At 36.3% G+C, this 21,445-nt stretch overlaps 2 protein-coding genes across 3 annotated transcripts in view; both read right to left on the bottom strand.

The window, feature by feature from the left end:
• Positions 1-5,265, bottom strand: part of centrocortin (cerebellar degeneration-related protein 2-like) — a 48,211-nt gene extending 42,946 nt beyond the window's left edge. Inside the window, exon 1 of the mRNA XM_011053083.2 lies at positions 4,866-5,265. Coding sequence (XP_011051385.1) covers positions 4,866-4,974 — 109 coding nt within the window. The 5' untranslated portion in view covers positions 4,975-5,265. The remainder of the gene's footprint in view (positions 1-4,865) is intronic.
• A 1,134-nt stretch (positions 5,266-6,399) lies between these two features.
• Positions 6,400-20,361, bottom strand: IP3K1 (inositol-trisphosphate 3-kinase-like protein). Of its 2 annotated transcripts, none has more exons than XM_011053090.2 (5): positions 20,276-20,361; positions 8,500-8,832; positions 7,926-8,134; positions 7,370-7,841; positions 6,400-7,274 (listed from the first exon to the last, which is right to left on the bottom strand). In XM_011053090.2, exons 2-5 carry the CDS (start codon positions 8,788-8,790, stop codon positions 7,071-7,073), a joined length of 1,176 nt encoding a protein of 391 aa, XP_011051392.1. In that variant the 5' UTR covers positions 8,791-8,832; positions 20,276-20,361; the 3' UTR covers positions 6,400-7,070. The 2 variants fall into 2 exon arrangements, with proteins under 2 accessions (XP_011051392.1, XP_011051390.1); XM_011053088.2 differs by lacking the exon at positions 20,276-20,361 and adding an exon at positions 17,207-20,223.
• Positions 20,362-21,445: the final 1,084 nt, after the last annotated feature.

Raw genomic sequence — 21,445 nt, 5'->3', positions numbered from 1 at the left:
TTAACGTATACATTCGTTAAATAATAAACTAAATTTGAGTCAAATTTAATAGATTTTCTTAAATTAAATTTTAGTCAAATTAATGATATATTAGATAGAATCCAGCAAACACAGAATATAATTGCAATATTGCAGTTTTATTCTGTGTTTCCTGGGGACTTGCATAAATGATTAAATATAATTTCAATTGGGTATAATTTGACATTATGAGTTCGACAGTAAATATCTTTTCCCTCCATCTTTCCGCTGGAGAATCCGCAGGAAAATCGACACGCGTTCTGGAAATCTACTCTTTCAATTTACCCGGAGAAAACCATCATTTCCGTTTCACCGTTATGGCAATCGCAACTGATGGCGCGTGCGGCTGCGTCCAGGTATTTTTTCTCATGCCGCTCTTTTCGATCGGTATGCGAGACTAATCGTCTTAGCGGAGTTGGCTACCTAACGACCCGTTGCGATCCGATACCGTAACGTTTCTGTTGTCGTCGTGTCGTCGTCCCCCTCAACACTCACGTGTATCTATCGGACACAATGATCTGCTCTCACGTGCATCATCTGGAGCATCCTTGATCAACCACTGATTGTGCGGTGTGTGCACGACAACGAGAGTAGAAGCTACGCGATCTACTTGTTTTATTGAATTTTGTTTTTTGCAGACTCATCCAGCATCTTACATGTATTTTATTTACGTTCTGTTTACGCTCCACCTAGTTCACGTTCTATTCTATAATCTATATATTTTTTGTGCTCTGCTCATTGCGTTTTTTTTTTGGGTTTTTGTAGAATCTAGCAACCTTGTGCTCTGATTATCGTGTTTTTTATACTTTAGATAGGGTAACTTTGCTGAAGTCTTACATTTTTTTCATTCATGCTATTTGTAGTTTTCTAAACTATATAAGTTAGTCTCTATATGTATGTGATAAAGTTATTGATGATTTATCTAATGCGACTTTGGTCAGACTTTGATTAATAATCTTTTATCGTTATTCACTTTAACCGCTGCGACTTATGAAGTGACTTCGAGCAAACTCCAATTGACTTAATTGGAGATTAATTTGTTGACTAACATTTTCTTAGTATTTTGCTAACATGGATAAAATTATTAATTGTTTGTTTGATTAGATTAGGAGAAATAATTCATAGAAAGATATTTAATTCAATCGGGTAGAACTACTTGTAGCAAATTTTTTCATTGTATGATTCATTCTCTCTAATCTAATCAAAACAAACAAAATTAATCATTTTAATCACATGCTAATAAAATATTATAAAAATGTTACTTAACAATTAAAGTCAATTGGAGTTTGATCGGAGTCACTTCATAAATTCTAGCTGTTGAAGTGAGTAATGGTAAAAAACTTCAAGTTCTCCGCTTGAAGCAAGAATAATTATTAATTAAATAAAAAATTATTAATCAGAGTCTTGTCTGGAAGTCACTCTATAGATAAAACCGATAACTGTAGATAACTCTAATTATTGCGTATACACATATAATAATTAAAGTTATCTATAGTTATAGATTTTATGTATAGAGCGACTTCGACAAGACTCCGATTAATAATTTTTTCTCGTTACTCAACTTTAACCGTACGATTAATTTATAATTTATATAATGAAGTGAGTAATGGTAAAAAACTTCAAGTTCTCCGCTTCAAGGAAGAATAATTCGATCTCGAGCCTCGGAGTTGCGCCAAACGCGAAAGTCCACGATGTTTCCTCGCGAAACTTTCCACACAAGACATGTCCATGTATGTTTGTTTTCATTCGTTAATCCGAACAGAAGTATTGACTTTATCGAGAAAATCATGAGATAGCCTCTGGAGAAATTTAATACCAGTACTGGCCAGTTAATCATTTATTTTGAATATTCAAGGAATTATTAAATACTCAAAATATATATAAGTGATTGATAAGCCAGTACCCAATATTAAATTTCTACAAAGTAGGATGGCGGTTGTCAAACCTCTGAACACTTTTATGCCCATTTCAATCAATGTAGATTTAATCTCGCTTGAATTTACTCTTCATCTTTTTCTAATTTTTAGAACTAAAAAAAGATGAAGAGTAAATTGAACCGATATTAAAGTTAATCTATATTTGTGGAAACGGGAATTAGAGTTATAATCTGGGAAATTGCGACTCGCGAAAGACAGCGCTGATTGACGGGAAAGTATCGATGGATCTCGATGAATCCTCGAAACTAGGCGAAGCTCTTGTTAACGAAGGAAAGCTGCGAGCGAGTCGATCGCTGTCATGCATGTCATTTGCGATCTGCCAATTACGCGTAACGCAGCTCGATGACAATCACAATCAACATTCGGATTCCACCCGCGTCTGCCTCCTCCGAGAGAAAAGTGGATCGCGTGGAAATGTTTTGCTTATTGTTTGCAAAATGTCAGAAATATTCCCGCGAGTGCAAAATGTCTCGCTGGCGACACATTTTAATTGTTTGCTTAATGAGTTTCGTATTCATTTTACCGTTACACCACGGTAGAGTTTTTCATTATCTTGAACGCATAAATTATAAGTTTGTGAAAATAAATGTATAGAATAATTATTATTTCAAAATAATAATTTAAATACTTTCATTTTTATGAACATCCGATTCACATAAAATAATTTTTATTTTTAATAATGAAGTACTATTCAACAATTAAGTATTTTTTATTTTATTTTATCGATTAAATAAAAAAATACTCACTTTGACAAATAACATTTTATTAAAAATAAAAATTATTTTAATTCAACTATTCTTTAAATTAAACGACTTTTATTTTACTAAAAATCGAATAGCATAACTTTTTACTTTACACTATCATTCAGCTATTTACGTCATTCGAAAGTTTATATTAAATGGCATTTATTTATTATTAGCGTTTTCACTTTTGCACGCTGCCTGACAATAACGCCCGCCGATGCGGGAGGATCGCGGTGTGTTTGAACCGTGCAAACCACACTTTACGTAATCGCACATGCCGGCATAGTTTTCAACGAAGAAAGTGTGTAATCGAGCGACGTGTCCACACGATGGCACGGCGTTACGTCGGATTATACACGCGCTTATAATAAGAGAAAAAAACAAGACTTCGATCAGCGCGCGATTCCACTAGTCAAAGTCCTTTCCCACAAACGATACACAGTATCTTGCTTGGGCGAAGAATGAACAGCTGGAGGTTCTTTCCAACAAGTGATGCACCACTAGTGATGATTTTCCTCTATTAAACGAAAAGAAAGTTTCGGTCGAATCCCCGGCGGGCATTAACGATCCGTCCGATAAAATATTCTTTTCCTTCCTTCGATGTTTTTTTCCCGTTGCGATTTTTTTTCTCGCTGTTACGCGACTCTAGTTGGTATTTATAGGTGAGATTCATAGACGGTTTTTATATTTAAGATAGTCTTAAGTACAGTCTTAAGGTGTCATAAGTCAATTATGAGAACTGTATTAGCATTTTAAGACATTACTTAAGCTTGTTTAAATAATAACGGATTATGAGTAGCAGCCTTATGTCTTCGGTTTGAATGTTTACGTGTTGTAAGCTTTATTCTACTTTTATTGCTCATTACAGGAGTATAAAATGAAACTTTCAACGTGTGAGCGTCCAAACCGAACGTAGCTACAATGTACATAGTGATAATTTCATTTTTGTTTAATATTGGCAATAAGGATGAATAATTAGATATCGCATGCTTATATTATGCAATTGCACTTTTTTCAGTTATTATCTTAAAGACATCCTTGGAAGCCTATCTTTCTTTGATTATAACGTGCAATGCATTTGCGATATTCAAAAGAAAAAACCTTGGTTCATTTAATGTTATTTTGAAGACTATTCAATTATTCGAGGACTTACTTTGAAGAGTATTAATTTATTTGAGGCTATCCAACGATAAAAAAATCTGAATATACGGCCATTACAGTTTGCGAAATTTGAAGAAGCTGTGAGAGCCGGAACAATAAACAATTTAGTCGTCAATTTTGTAAGCATGATCGTTTCATTTTTGGAAAAATGTAAATTGCATGCGTACAAATATAAAGTCTTTTTTTAAATAATTTTTACAATTCTCTTATATCTTTTAATAAACTAAACTGTTAAATACAATTCTCTTATATCTTTTAATAGACTAAACTGTTAAATACATGTGATTATTTATGTTCAATAACATTTTAAATTTTTTAATGTGAGACTGAAGATGATCTGTTGTTAAAAAGTTGAAAAGTCTTCTTATATATATGAGATATTAAATTGTTTATGTTAACAAAAATGTGCAGATTGGCTCTTTATTCTATTAGTTTTAAATTTGTATTCTTAAGAGCCTCATTATAATTGAATTAATTTTTAATTTAATTGCCAACATAAATATTTATATAATGATTATTAATTATACAATATAATTATATAATTGATATTTAATTCGATGTAATTAATAATAACGGTATTTTCATAATCAATTTTTTATATATTTAAGCTTAAGTAAGTACAGTCTAAGATGTCATAAGTCAATCACAGACCGTTAACATCTTAGATCTAAGACATTACTTAAGACTGAATATCGGTATAAGCAGCAAGAATACCGGAATGTTGTCGGTACTCTCTGAGATATTGAGTTTCGAAAACGGTCGGAACGGGTTTTCGTGAACGTCGGATAGATGTACGGAACCGATCTACTATAGTCTCGTTAAAGTATGAAATGTCACGAAGTGCTATCGCACAACCGCTTTCGTAACGAATGTTGTAATACCCACAGCTTCTCGTATATACAATGCCTTCAATAACGAGTTTCATCTCGTCTAATAAATCAACTCGGCTCATTGCAGTGTCCAAAGTATCCCTGATTAACAGAATATCACTCGCACCGTGTCTCACCATTTTGCGTCCAGCTGTTGAGGTCGTGGCAGAGTATAGTCCAGTCATCCTCCAGATCCTGGAAAGACGTTGACAATTTCGCTGGAAATATCCTTCGTCCTTGCGCCATGTCGCCAATCGCGATTAGAAATTCGCGATCGCCGCGCGCGTTCCACCTGTCGTGGAGAATCCTTGATAGCGAACCTCAAGATCCTTTCGCGAGTCGACACCCAAGAAAATCGGCCGACGATTTCACGCGTGGGGATCCACGGAAATCGCACGAAACAATAACGGCGGTAACGGCCGTTTATTCGGAGATTCGCGAAATCCTGAGTACGATCGTGCGAAATGTCACAGACGATTCGCGGCACACCAACACGACGCGAACGAAAGGACCGAGCCGAGATTGAGGCATGGGCGTTAAAACGACACCCGGCTGCACGCATGTGTTCCACGCGCTTGCACGCACACACCTGAACGCACGGAACGCTGCTCCGCTCCGCACGGTCGCCGAGTTTTGCGTTGTTTATTTTTAAAAGCGCACTCGACCGTCCACTTGTCAACACGTACGCGCGTATATTGTACATACGTACATACACAACACCCGACACGACACAAGACGTTTGACTGATACGCGCATATATAGTGAGTCCAAAGTTTCCCATCCAAGGATATAAAATAATGATAAATGAACATAAATTCATCATCGAACGCGCAAAATTTCTTTCCACATACATTTGAAAATAAAAAATAGTAATTTGAGACTGATCGCGAGTTGAGATTGTAGAATGTTTTTAGTGAAATGTAAATTTTTTTAGTGAAATATAAGGAAATTAATTCACCATTCTAAAAAATAAAGGATAAATAATGATAGTTCATTTTTATCATCTTTTTTATATCCTTCAATCGAAAACTTTTGGAACCTATGTAATTCGATTATAAATATTTTAGCTTTTATCACACAATATCTGATAAGGTAGATCGCGTGATTTTTTATCGATCTAGAAATAAGTTATGATGGATCTAAAAAGTAACGAGTGATAACACTCGATTGATAAACATTCATTGTTGCTTCGCTATCTTTTCTTTATATATTTCTTACGTTGTTATTAAGATTGTATTTTTAAATCTGCTTTCCCTCATTTATATGTAAACGTGAAAAAAATGATAAACGAAATTTCCATGCATTGGTAAACAACTTGTAGTAAATCGTGGAATAAAATTGAAGATATTTCATTGTATTCAGTAATAGACACAAGAGCTATATAAAAAGATGAATCTCTACAAAATTCTCATTTAAATAATCATTGAATTTATACACAAAGATATGATTTGTCTTCAGAACATTTCTTTAGAAAACAGGATTGAAAGTCAAGATGCTTTCGAGAAATATTTAATGTGATATTCGTGAATTATTCATGATTTTTTTTAAACGGTTTATCAACCATTTATCAAAATAATCAAGATAGAATTATATATTCTTCTAAATTCTAAATACAAGGATTTTCGAGCTTGTGAACGTGGTGTCTAAAACGAATCAACTTCTGGACACAAGTATATACGAAGATTGTTTATTTATTCCTACAAGTGTTCAAACACGAAGCGAGACAAATACTCTTTTAAAAAAAGTAAGAACATTATTATTTGACATAAGCACTTTTCATAAATAAGTTCGTCTAGATCAGCACGTTAGATTACTTATCGCTGTCTTAAAAACTATTTTTGTACATTACGCGTTTGTACACAGAGTAATGCGTTGCAGGTTTCGTATAGCAATATGTTTCTTATAAAAATGAGCGTGAAATGCAATAAAAAACAGTCTTCCACATTAAATATCTATACATATCGGCGACATAAATAACGACGATGAACATTTCTGAAAACTTGCGATAATACGAAAGTTCGCGAAAGTAAGCGAAACGAGTATATTTTTCGGCACTTTATGTATATATATATATATGTATATATATATATATACATTTATATATATAAACACTATATATATGTATATACAATATATGTGTGCGTCTATATACGTATACTTACTTATATAATATACTCCACTTTTCAATGTTTTGATGATACTGGCGCACTTACATTTAATTAAAAATTACTTATAAGTAATGGAATATGAATACTTTTTCACTCGTTATATGTATATGAGTAAATGATGTTTTTAACATAGAAGAGTTTTTTTAATTTTGTCACACGAACATCGAAAAATGTTTATAGAGATAGACGGACTTCTTCTATGGCAAAAATTAAGTTGTCCAATCCGTACAATAAACCCTCTTCGTGGTTGCCTTCTTCCCAAGGACGTCTGTGCGTGAGCTTTCGTCCGTTCGGTACCTCCCGTGTTTTTGCGAAATCAATTAGCCAAACACCCACCTTTTCGCTGTCGTAGATCATGAAGATACTACTGCCGATTACCTAAAAAATAAAATAATACATTTAAATAAATAAATGTACAAAATAAATGTTACAACAATTGGAAGAGGTTTAAAAATTGATATATCGTATCGTACCTCGTGAGTTTCAAAATACTTTGACTGCTCAATTTTGATTCGCAGATTCTCGAGGCGCGTCAGGAGCTTTTGACGAGTGTCTTCGCGGTTACCGAGGAATTGTTTTATGATGTCAAGCACCTCCAAATGTGACTTGATCTTTTTGAGATCGGTGATCGGCGGCGCACCCGGTAGTTTCATCGCTTCAATACGGAAACCGTGGCTACAGGTTGAGCTCTGCTCCTCGCGAAACTGCATATACCGTAATTTGGTCACGGCATGTTGCTCGTGTTCTAGCTGAGTCGGTGCGTTCGGATCGACAGCGATCATCTTCTCATACAGGTCCGACCTAGCGGTGGTCTTGGACACCTCGGATTCGAGGAAGGTCCGCGTGCCCATCTTGATGTCCATCACATGCGGATCGTTAAATCCGAAGAGCAAATCCTGCAGCTCGATAAACGTGTCGCCCTTGTATTCAACTTCCCGGTAATATCTACAAAAAAACAACCATAGTTGAGTCTCGCGGTGTCCATTTTATTATTTCTTAGGTGAAAATTGAAAAGATTTTCAAGTAAACCTTGGAATGCAATCCCGCAACGCTTCCTCCTTGCTCAAGGTCTCGTAAACGATGCGTTCCGTGTTTTCAACGCCGCCCGCTCGTCTTTTCCAAACAGTGCCAGGTCCAGCAGGTGCAAAGCCATCCGGATGGCCTGATAATTGGAACCAGGACTTGAGTCGGTTTTTCAAGAGCACGTCGCTGGCCGGTGCCGTCAGATCTAGAGCATTCTGGAACATAGATGACGCAATCGATTGAATCATTTTTTGAAAAACATGTGCGATTAAAAGATCGGTTATGTACTTTCTAAACATCTTTTAGAGTGAATAGTTTTTCTGAAGAGTGAAATCTCGTAAATATTTATAGTCGATTCTTATTTCAAGACCGTCTTAAATAATGTCTTAAGACGCTAATGCGGCTCTCTGATTGGTTCGTGACACTTCAAGACAGAACTTAAGACGGTCTTGAATATAAGAACTGATTATGAACCGGCCTTAAAGACTGAAAATTGAGCCACTCTTTTTTAAGACTAGTTCAATTTTCAGTAAGATTCCATTCCAAAAACTTTAGAGAGTATAAATATAAATACACGTACCAGAGCGAGGAATTTCAAAGAGAGATCCTCGTCCGGCATCGTCGTGTCGGACAGGACCATAGGGAATTGCTCCAATTTTCGCATAGTAGCAGGATCGTTTGGTAATTTGGTGAGTGAGTTAGATGATCTGGAGCCAGCACTGCTGGATCGGTTGCTATGAGAACCCAACGAGGTGCTCCGTCGCCATTGCCGGAAGGCGCTGTAAGTGCTGTTGCTGCTGCTGCTGCCATTTCCGCTGCTTCCGCCACTACTGGATCCATCCTTCTGTCGACGGTGATCCTTGTTGCCCATCGAATCATGACTGCTCAATCGCGTTTGCTCCTTGCTCGAGGGCTGCAACGAGAGAGATCTACTAAGAATTTAATCCAACCGGGACAGTGCGTTACGCTATGGGCTGCGACGCCTCGAAATTTTAGTCGTCCAGAACTGAAGAAATCGATACGACGAGATCGCATTCCGATCGGATCGATTTCGCCATTGAAGCGGAAATCAACTCTTCGATAAGATGATCCGAGTTATCTCGTTGGGATAGGAGCACGGATTTTTGCATAACACACGAGGCATAAGAGTATCAACCAATCACAGAAAAAAAATGTTTCTGATCACACAGTTGATTCTGATTAGCTGAAATTGCATTAGCTATGAAATTTGCTAATACAGAGGATGTGCTGCTGCAGCTAATATAAGGACGTGATAGCAAAATATGCGAGTCTGTCACAGTCAATTTATTTAGCAACATAAAGTTTGTTGTCATAGTTATCAGATATGTCCGTGTAAAAGAAAATTGTCTCTACCACAGCCTTGACCACAGCTAAATATGGTTTGCTGAAACTGTACTCGCTATCAAATTGTCTGCTACACAAAAAAATTGTTTGCACGATCAATACATCGATATAATAGCAAGACCAAAGACCTCACAGATACATAGTGTCGCAGACACATACATATACATTTAAGAACACAGACAATACATAGATATCGCAGGTACGACGTTAGGTGTCCATATAATCCTACTGAATTTAGCTGCCACACCTAATTTTTAATTGTGGCATCTAATCTTCTTTTACATGATTGGAGTTTTTTATTTCATGGAAAGGAAGGAAACGCAGAAACTTTAATTGGTTCATTTTTTCATACGTTATGCAAGACGTCCGTGCTTCCGCCCCTTATTTTGAAGTCGCCGGCCGCGCGCGCGCGAAGGATGTTTATTATTATTCGCCTTAAGTCGCGTTACCCCGTGCTTTTCAACGTGAATATTCGATATCGTGATACACCATTCATTTTAATTTCCGACGCAAGGTTCGCGCGCACATAACTCGACCGTGATTTTGGCCTCGATTATCGGCCCGCGTTATTGACTTGCGAGTCATGTCTATGACTGCGAATGACGACGAATCGATTACTTATTAATAACGTTTGATAAATAGCGAAAACGTATCGTTGGGGCATAAACAGATTCATAAATGGCGATTTATTTCATTACAGCGTTGATGAAAAAACAAAAAGAGGACGGATAGAAAAAAACCATCGTACGTGCCTCACAGGAAGAAGACGCAGGGGGGAAAGGAAAGAGGAAAAAAACCAGAACTCGAAGCGCAATCGTTCCATAAATACGAATCGCGTCTCTCACGCTACCTATTGACGTCAATGACTTTTATTCGAGCCGCATCGTGCCACTTGTCGCCGCAGGGCCAATTCCAGCGTATTCGCGGTGTGCGATATCGCCCCCCCCCCCCTCCGGGCGGGAGGAGAAAGAAACGATCGAAATGTCGAGGCTCTTTAAGCCGGTATTTATAGCCGGTTTTTATTTTAAAACTGTCTTAAATAATGTCTTAAAATGTTACTCGTAATACGGCTCTCTGATTGATTCGTGATAAAAACTTCGTCTAAAAACTTAAGACGGTCTTAAATACAATATAAGATCCGACACTATGAATACTCTTAATCTTTAATACACGAGGTGATGCGGATGTGTACTGACTGTTTTTTGAACCCGCTTTAAATTTAGATCACCCTGTGGATTTGACTTTTTTTCCACGGGGCTCGATGACATATTAATTTTTATAATACAGTTCATTAATGCGCGACACGATGTTCACGGTCTTAGAGTAACTTCGACAAACCTCTCCGATTGACTTAATCGGTGATTAACTTATCGAGTAACACCTGTACTGTTTTGTTAACATGGACAGTCATGTAACGCATTGAGAGAAATTATAATATAGTTATAATTATAATTACATATTGCTATAATTACGATTATGACTATTATAATGTTAATAATAATAATAACTATTTGCATAGTTCTATCAATGAATGTAGTTGGCAACCGAAAATGACTATAATTATAGTTATTATAATCATAAAAATGATTGAAATTACTATAAAAAAATGATTTATTTACACAACTATGATTATATAGTCATTTAAATCATGTTTTATGATCATTTTAATCATTTTTATGATTATAATAATTATGGTCAATTTGAATTGTTAAATCTCGACAAATTTACACTGAGAGAGAAAAGTATTTGATATTTATGATTACAATTGCGAGATAAAATAATGAGAAATTCTATTTTATAATTATTACTACTACAATTTTAATAATAAAATCATAAAAATGGTTCCTAATTATTTTATCATGAAATTATAGTAACAAATAGTTCTCTCAAACATGAAAAAATTGTACTATAAATTATGTTGATTATGATAATTTGAAAGTTTAATATAATAAAAAAATATATACGTGGTAAATAAAATAAATATTTATATATTTGTAGAATACACAACTGTTTTCTTAAAATTCACTTACTATTTATATGGTAATAATAATTTTAAAAAATGTTAACAAAAAAATTAATAATTTTCAAGTAACGCGTGTGAAACTATTGTTAAGCATCATTGACTATGTTTGCATAAAATAATTATAAATACATAGTTGTCTCAAAAAATGACTATAAATTATGATAATTGATATTTTTTTCTGTCAAAGCATCGGCTTGCAGATTCTACAAGTCATACTACATCAATCAGAAAATAACAGTAATATTCACTTTCAAAATATATGTATGCTGCCCAGATTGAAGTGTTTTCGCAACACCAATTTCTCTCGTTAATGATAAAAATATTAAAAAATACGCACCAATGATCTTGTTAAACTCGAATCAACCTAGTCTTTCCATCCCGATTTCTTATTTTCTAATTCTCTTGTCGATTTCTCTTTATATCTCGTATAAGTCCCAGTTGTTACCAACTAAAAGTAACATAACAATCAATGTTACATTTCGCACTCAACGATTAAGGTAACTGTTGCGTAATCATCATGTGTTATCTAATTAAAAAAGAGAAATCTTATCAGTCAAAGCGCATCTTAGTGTTCAAATATTTCTATGTGAATTTATACACACATTCTGCAAAGCACGTGCTGAAATCCTTTTCGGTTTTGAAACGCAATCACAAGCAAAATCAAAGTAATTTATGTCACTTTCTAAATTGATAAGCAATTTAATAATTTTTGATACTAATAAGCGTCTTTATAAGAATATTAATAAGCAGATATTAATAAGAATCTTAAATCTTAATAATTTAATTAATAATTTATTACAAAAAATATTGCTTCAACAGAAGATTCTGACCTATGTTATATTATATTTACAGCTACTTTTTGTTGTTGACTAGAGCGCAATGTTATAATTTAAAATATTTAAATTTAACAAAGGAATTTTTTTATCGCTAACATCATCGACCTTTTTGCTATGGTAACAGAACCAAACAAAAAGTATAGCACTATATACAAAATAAACTATTATAACTGTTAATACTATTTTAACTGTTTGTATGATTTCTTCCTATATTTACAACTAAAATGTATAATCTTATCACATTTTGCACATCGTAGATTACCGTAAAGTAAAACATCGCAAACAAACTTAAGATTGTTTAGTGACTCGACGATAAAGACTCGGCGTCTACAATGAGCTTTTAAGATGTAAAGTTTAAACTTTTAGTTTTAAACAGTAAGAAATCGACGAATCACAGTCGATTAGTCTTTTCACATTCGATCAATTTCTTTCGGCTTAAAGCTTAAGTTTTATACTTAAAAATCTCATTATAGACGCTACTAATTAAATTGCGTTGCAAAGCTGCAATATTTCCATGCCACGAAAATGCCCGATGGGTTTCCTTTAATGGAAAAATTAATCCGCAGAGTCGTAAAGTAGCGGATAAGAAAAAAATTGGCCGAGAAATATGTCTCTGGAAAAACACGGCGAGCGCGGCTGCGTTTTAGAAAGAAAAACAAGCGTAAATGAATGTTAATTGTGCGTAACGACGTCGCGTGCTAAGTAGTCTCCGTTAAGTTCGACCGTATACGCATTCGGCTTAATTCATATCCCGTTCATCCTGCCTCGAATCGTCGCTAATGGCTTTTATGACTGAATGTAGAGTCGAGTTAAATGGTGCCGCGAGCAACGCGACGCTTTAATGAAATACACCGCTCGGCGTCCGCCGTCCGCGAAGATCCGCCCGTTGGAATTCACCCGCGTATTACCTGCGCTGTTACGAGCGCCCGCGAATCCCGTTATTAAATTACCACGGCGGATATTATTGCCAACGACGAAATACACGACTTAACTCCGTGGCTGTTCCGCGCGCGACTCGGTAACAAGTGTATCCGCGCTTAAAACTGTGTCACCGCGCGCCTCGAGCGATCTGTTTCGCAGCCGCATATCGCTCCGCGAAATCGTAAAGCCCGCGTCACACTATGCATTTGAGATTAAGGATTGCAAATTGGAAATTGTAGAATTCGGCCGGATAATTTTTATTTCAATCCGGTTCTCGCCGATTGAATTCTTATTCCCAATTTGCAACCCTCAATTTTTCCAATGCATACCTAGACAGGTACACGTATAAAACATGGGAGTACAAAGTCCAATCTACAATTATGTAAGTATAGTTATAAGTGTAAAAATTAACCAATTATAATCGAATATAAGAATATTCGACTGTGGTTGATCAATTCTTACCACTTATAACGTCTACGCTTAAACGTCTACAATGAGATTTTTAAGTATAAAATTTAGACTTTAAGCCCTAAACCCTAAGAAATTATGGTCGAATTTGAGGAAAATAATCAATCAAAGAATCTTATTAGACTGTGATATGTGAGAACACAATCAATAAGAAATTAAAGGCCTATAACGGTCAAAGCTGGATTTTTGATGGTTAAATAATTTAATGTGGATTATATGTATACCATATTTATAGTCATTTTGAACTGCGTCGAAATTTTATCGAACTTAAAAACGTAACTAAATTACTAAAATAATTTCATAATAAAATTTTAATATTCAATAGGCAAAGATGAGCTGAAAATCTGTAAATAATAAATTTATTTATTGCGAAAAATATTATCTCGGCCGGAAGTTGAACTCAGATATAAAAATAATCGGCTATGATTGGTCAATTTCTTATTATACAATCCATGGCTTACTACACAATGTTCATTGTAGACTTTTAAAATGTTTTGATATATCTAAAAGATGCTTTTTGGTGACGTCTTTTAAACGGCGTCTACAATAAAAATATAAAGTGTAAATTTCAAGCTTTAAGCTTAAGTTTAGATCCACAATTTTCCTCGTTTTAAAAGGCTGTAAGCCATAAGAAATGAATAATCACAATCGAATATAAGAAAAATCAACTGTAATTGGTCAATTTCTTACGGCTTACGGCTTCTTGAGCAGATATTCATACGTAGTCTGTTTTTATTTTAAGACTGTCTTAAGTAATATTTTAAAATGATCCTCTTGACTGGTATTTATAGTCGATACACTCTTATGTTTAAGATTGTCTTAAATACAATCTTAAGATGAACCATTCAGAGAGCGCATTGGTATCTTAAGACATTACCTAAGACAGTCTTAAAATAAGAACAGACTATAAATACCGTTTCTGATCCGATTAGTTCAGGATAGCTTGAGACAGTTTTAAATATAAGAACTGACTATGAATATTAGCCTTAAAGTAAAAAGTTTTGTGGACCTAAATTTAAACGTAAGAAATTATCCAATCATACAGGTTATAATATGACTCGAGCTTAGGCATCGCCGAGCGATTTCTCGTTCAAACTAGGTTGCACGCTTAACCCTTTCAACCTGCCAGTCTGAGGTTGTGGCACGATGAGTTCCGATAGACATCCCCATCGGAGAAATCGTTCGGTTCTCTCTCGATCTCCGTTCTCCGTGTCAAATCAGTCCGTCGATCGAAGAACTTTTAGCTCAAAGCTCGCATGTCAGGAAATATCCGTAAACTATGAATATTCCTCCCTCCAGTTCTCTTCTTGTTTTCTTCTTGTTGAATAGTGCTACCGCGGCACGTGGACGTGTATTAATGCCGCCACATATCATCAGCGATGACTAGGTATGCTGGTTAGCAATGCGCGCGTGCGTCATTAATAGGAAAACCTACCATTATTTTTCACGCATATTCTCGTATCAAGGCTTCATCGTGATTAATCGTCGATATCCGCCTTTCGCGAGATATCGCGTGAGACGAGGCGAGATCTATCTGGGAAATGGGGATTAGCAGAGGAAGATCCGAGAAAGTGAGGTGAAGCGAAGAAAGTTGGAAAGCTTCAAAAGAACGAAGGTGCAATGTACGTCATTGCTCGCACGACCTCCCGTTGTACCTCCAGCTGTGCCGAATGTTTCTTTCTCTTTTTAGTCTTGAAAAAAAAAAATAATTTTAAGCAATGTTTATCAAGAATTCAATTGGATTCGGAAAGAAATATTTTATTATTCGTCACGTTGGATGAATAAAAACATTAATAAAATCATAAAAGTGCGTAGTTCTATGACGGTAATAAAGATGATCTTTTAATAGTTATCTTTTAATTTATTATATGTCATTATGTTCCTATTCTCATTCTCACCGGTTTATTATTTATTATATATTTTATTATTATATATTTTATACTTATTTGATTTATTATGTATGTCAGTAGAGAAAAACATTCCTCACGTTTTAATAAATCTCTTTATGGAAAGGAATTTCATCAATCTAAATGAAGAACAGGAAGAACAAAGATTGATAAATTTTGGAAAATTAGTAATCTTCAAAATATTTTGAGAGACACGAAAAACAAAAAAATGAATCTTCAAGGACCCAATAATATCGGATTACAGACAATTTCTTTCAACTCGTTTAACAATCCCTTTTTCACAATGGCATTTCCTTTCCTGGTATTTCCTTTCCATTCTTTTCTTTCATCTTATTTTACTGTATTTTCTACGCACTACTGTGTTCCAGGAAAAATGCGTGTTCGTGGAATAGAATATAAATTACGAGCACATAGGTGTTGTTGTTCGTTATCGACGAATTAATAACGGATTCTCGATTACTTGTATTACAATAAGTCTGGATCCGTATTTTCCAAAAATGTTACATACGAAAATATCTGCAAATATACATTATATACATTGGAAAAAATAATATTATTTTAACAGCGTTATTTTAACTGAAAATAATTTTATTGATTTAACAATAATATTAACGAAATACAAATAAAATTTTATTAAAACAAGAGTATAACTTATTTGTTTCATTAATAGTGTTATTAAATTAACAAAATTATTCTCAACTAAAATAATGCTGTCAATCCATCATTTTTTTCAGTGTATAGATCTTTCTAATATTTTTATATATAATATTTTTCGAGAATAAAGTCTCTGTTCTTTTTACTTGAATTTCTTGCAGAATTTAGCTTTCCTTCTTTTCTTTCCATGCAAGAGTTTAACTAAAAAGAACAGACCTCATAAGCTCTGATTTCACCTTTGTAAAATAAACTTTAATCTCGATTTAACTTACTGCTCATCTTTTTCTGATTTTCACAATTTCTTAGAATTAGATAAAAAGTAAATCGATCCGAGATTAGTTAATCTCACATTAGTGGAATGATTGTGTATCTTGAAACGAGATAAAAATTACAAAAAGGAGCAAATTCACTAGATATTGATTATAATGAGATTATAAACAATGAAGATTAAGAATTAAAAACAGGACTGCTTACTTGAAGAAATCAACTAAATACGAAGAAAATTTATTACAAATAATGATTTTACACTTTCGTTATTTTCACCTCATCTTCCAAGAAACACAATCGACCTCCAAAGTCTCACTGACCTTCTTGATTATGATAACAAATGGCGCGCGCTATCGCGACGTACAATCTTCGTTCGGGACACCCTGTATGATACACGGTCGCCCGTCGAGCGAGATGAAATCGTGTACGTAGACCCGGTGATAAGTGAGGTGCGTGTACAACAGGTCAATGATCTTCCATTGCAAACCGACTAAGTAATTATTCGATCGATTGCTCGACGGCGTGGCGTGTCCCGGCGGTCCTTCGCGTCACCAGTCAATCACGAAATTTAATACACCCGGGCGTGTTTTGTAAACGACCGAGCTCCGGTTATCGTCGATTACGTCAATCTAGAGCATGTAGCACAGCTGCGTGCGTGCATGCCGTTCACGCATATTAATCTCATACTCTGAATTCCGCTGTCTCGTCAGTAATTCATTTTCCTTGATCCTCCCGTCAAACGGGGAAACTCCTCGCGGGAGGCAAAGAGAGAGAAAGAGAGAAAGGGACGCAGGGAATATGACTCCTTCTCCCTTTCTCCCTCAACTTCGACCCCCGGACGCGTACCTTGTTGAAGTGAGTCTGCAGAAGCCGCTCATACTGATCAACCGCACGCAGGCAGAGCCTCGTGGTGAACGCTTCCATTCGTGCTGGCAGGGGCGGGTGACACACACTGCTCGACATTATTTATCCGTTTTGGAACGCGGGTACACACGCGTGCACGAATACCGTTTGACAGACACGACGTGAACACGAGAAATCGAGCACACTGTTCCTTCTCTCGTAAGCGAGCGAGCGAGTGAGCGAACGCGCCCGCTCGAGATCGTTCACCGGGGAGTGTTCACCAGGCGCGGACGAACGTCGGCGTTCCTAACCTCCATCGAGCGACTATCGAAAGCGAGGACGGTCGCCGGCCGACGAAGCGAATCGACGAATGACGTGCGCGGGGTTCCGAAACCACCCTACGATCCCCTACGGGAACCCGGTAGGCGCGAGTCGCGCCGAGCGGATTGCGGCGGATTGGCCGAGCCAACCAAACTCGGCTACAACGGTCCTTCGCTCTCTTCTCCTCGCTCCAAACACATATTTCTCTTGCTCCGTCCCGCTCGCCTCTTCTCGCTTCCGTTTAACGCTGTCACGTTCCTTCCAAGCTCGCTCGGCTCGTCTATCTATCCTTCTACCCGTATGCGCGTCGCGCGCACGTTACACTTCCCGTATCGTATTCTTTCCCCTCCCTGCTTTTCGCTTCATCCTTCTCTCCCACTTTCTCGCGCTCTAATCTCGTTCTCTTTCTTCGGCCGTTACCGCCACTACCGCCGCATGCGCGCGTACGTGTGCAGTCGATGTCACCGCTACTGCGTGTAACACGAATTGCTACGCTATGTCGCACCGCGCGGCGAGACGGACGGGATTCCACTCTACTCCGTTCCGCTCCGCTCCGCTTCGCTTCGCTTTGCCTCGTTGCGCTTCACGACGTCACTGCGCGATGCGTTCATATACACTGTGAGCAACACTGAAGCTACGAGAGAGCGCGAACGTAGTTTTATCGGTACGGTTGTCCCTCTCCCTGAGACTGCCGATTGTCCCGGTACGCAACGTACGAAACGTAAGGCTGTATCGATGATGTGCGACTAGGAGGAGGCTGCGAAATAAATAAATAAAGCCGGATTCCTCTTTTTTTCGTAACGCCCAACTGTGAGCGTCATTCATCTTCGCGCTTTGAGAAAGTGCGCACGTTTTTTATTTGAACTACTCGACGCATACTTACTTTTGTATCTAGCCGAGAATATCGACTTCCGTATCCTCTTCTTGTTATCAGGAAGAGAGAAATTGAGAGACACCTCTTTATTTTTTTTTTCTTCTTTTTGGGTTTGTATACAATGATCGAGAATAATTAATATTCTTATTTCTATCAATTCTAGCACAATTTATTGGCACGATATTGGTCCAACATTAAAATGTATCCAAATTCATTGATGAATCATAAAAAATTTTTATTATTAAAGATCGTTTTGCGTTATTATCTTTTTGACTTATTTTTAATTTGACTTCGCAATTAACCGATTCTTAATGTTCTGACTTTGCGACATAATTTGTAAACAATTATCCGAAATTTATATTTGTTGAAAATACGTTGAAAAGGGCTACGAACTATAAGAATAAGATTGAAAATAAATAATAAATAAAATATAATTATACGGTAAACAAAATACACGAATTGTACAAACGACTTTTCGACTCCGATCGGGTCATTATTAGTGTTAAACATGTAATAAACTATTAATATTAACATATTTAAATTATATTTATATTTGTTGTTAAATACTGAAGAAGGCCTGGTCGAGGCCGAAACATTTATAATTTATTATTGTTTGAATTACATCAACAGAATGAAATATTATCTTGCTAACAAGAACTTGCGTTATGGTTGTTTTATTAATTTAAAATGTGTCTTCGATAAATTGTTATTAGGAAACATAAATTAAGTTTAATCTCTTAAGTTCTATCTTAAGTTTTTAATTTATTTTTTATCCTTTTCCTTAGTTCTAAGAATATAAAAAAAGGATTCTCGTCTTCGATTTCCTCTTTTCATAGAGATAAGAAAAAGATCGAGCGAACTGTTTATTGTTCCTCTTAGATTAATTTTAATACTATTTTTTATCTTTTTCCCTAGTTCTAAGAATAAAAGAAAAAAAAATAAAAAACAAAAAGATCCTCGACTTCAGCCGCTTTCCCACGACCTCGCCCTGTTCGCTCTCGCGTTTTTGTATACATCGTATTTACAACGGGTGACTCACAAATGTCGAGAACGGGACTTTGCACTGACGATTTCAACATTTTTCTTGACGTAAGCTCGTTTTCATCTTTCCGACGAAGATCGGCTTCGTCGGAAGCGGAGCTCTTGAGAATCCGTGAACCGGAGGAATCGCGCACGGCTGATTCACTTCCGGATGCGGTCCGTGACGCGAATCAGGATCATAGATCCTATCGAGGGGAGCCTGTTTCGTTCTCCGGATCCGTCGCGGTGCGCGAAGGCGCGCCACGGTGAAACGTAAAACGGAATGATTTCGGGGTCGCCGTTCCACATTTTTTCAAGAGGATGTTCCTGTTCGAGCGGCCTTCGAATCCGTTTGTCGGACCTATCGAATACTAGCGAATACTATTCTACAGCGACTACTATCGTACGAATGCGTGCCTACAAAAGCCCATCGGTCCATCGAGATCCTTCAGCAATCCTTACCCAAACAGAACAAGTCATTATGATATCAAAATGATCCCAGTTAGAAATGATAATGGTATCGATATGGATATGATGTCAAAATGACTCCAAAATGATCATTAAAAGTCATTTTTCAATCATTTTCGATTCATTGTAATATCATTTTGACGTTATCGTGACTTGTTCTATTTGGATATTAAATCGCGATCAGACTAGAGATTAAGATTGAAATTAGATTAGAAATTAACCAATCAAATCACTAAATTTGAAATTGATTTTTTTCTTCTGCTTGGTTAAATTCAAATCCAATCTCAATCTCTAATCTGATGACAATCTGAGCAGAAAAAGCAGCTTTGCACACAACTAATTGCAGGTTTATAAACCACACACAATTATACTAAAGAATTTTATAATACCTGTAAAACTGCAGCTATTAACTTTCCGGAGTTGATGATAGATCTATGTAACTCATTCCATTACATTCTTTATGTGACATCTGTAAATTTAAATTATTATTATTAAATTAAACTCAATATTTACACACATATACACATTTTTAAAATATGAATTATGATACTTTGGTCGCTTGAAGTTAATGTCTTTTAGTCAACATAAACTAATGAGCCTCACAGACTCAACGTGAGTAATTGTATTACAGACTTCAACTCCGGAGAATTAAAAACTGACTTCGACTAAACCTCAATTGACTTAATCGACAATTTATTCAACAAAATTGCTATCAAAACTTCCAACTACGCACTGGGAAAAAAAGTTTCGCTGTATTAATTGGAATTCTTATAGATTCAGTCAGATACAAACCAGATATTTACAGCTAAATCTATTAGATATTCTAGTCGAGATAATCAGAAATTCAATTACGTCTTACGATAATCAGAATTCTGATTCATATGATCAGAGCTCGTTTTATTTGTACTTTTCGTTTGTGACAACCAGAACGTTTTTGTGAATATAACTTCTAACTCCCTGATCTAATCTCTGTTTTCATGTGGTAAACAATCTCTGTGGTAAACATTAAAAATTGAGTATTTTATTCACATATTGTTAAAATAGTGCAGGTATTACTCGATAAGTTAATCGGAGTTTAGTCAAAGTCACCCCGGATGGTCGATCGATTAGCCGCTATCTCTTCGAGTCGATTCCCGGTCATCGGTGCCGCTTGCTGACGTAAATCGCATTATCAGGGAGAAAGTCGACGCCCGCTGTACGACTGTCTTGACTGATCTCTACGGCCGCTTTTACGCGAGTTTTTGGAGAACTAGAAACTGTCTTGATCTCATGCGGAGTTTCTCCGGCGACGACGTCAATCGATTGAAAAAAAAAAGAGACCAGGTTAATTCTTATTCCTAGTGTCACAGAAACGTGACGATCAGGTCGCTTTTATTCAGGTGGCAAGGCAGGGTGATCGACCGTAAAAATATGAGTACGGGAACATGCACACGATGTGTCTTCAATTGGTATCCACTAAGATATCCTGTGCGTTCTCACGTTCCTCGAAAGGAATACTGTTGAGACGTGACGCGGCCATCAAAAATCTCAAATTCGTTGGGGTCAGAAGTATCCATTCG

Source organism: Acromyrmex echinatior, chromosome 11 (assembly GCF_024713525.1).
Source record: "Acromyrmex echinatior isolate Ae372 chromosome 11, ASM2471352v2, whole genome shotgun sequence".
Taxonomy (NCBI): domain Eukaryota; kingdom Metazoa; phylum Arthropoda; class Insecta; order Hymenoptera; family Formicidae; genus Acromyrmex; species Acromyrmex echinatior.
Note: the sequence above shows the minus strand (reverse complement) of the source record. Positions and strands in the feature narration are given on the sequence as shown.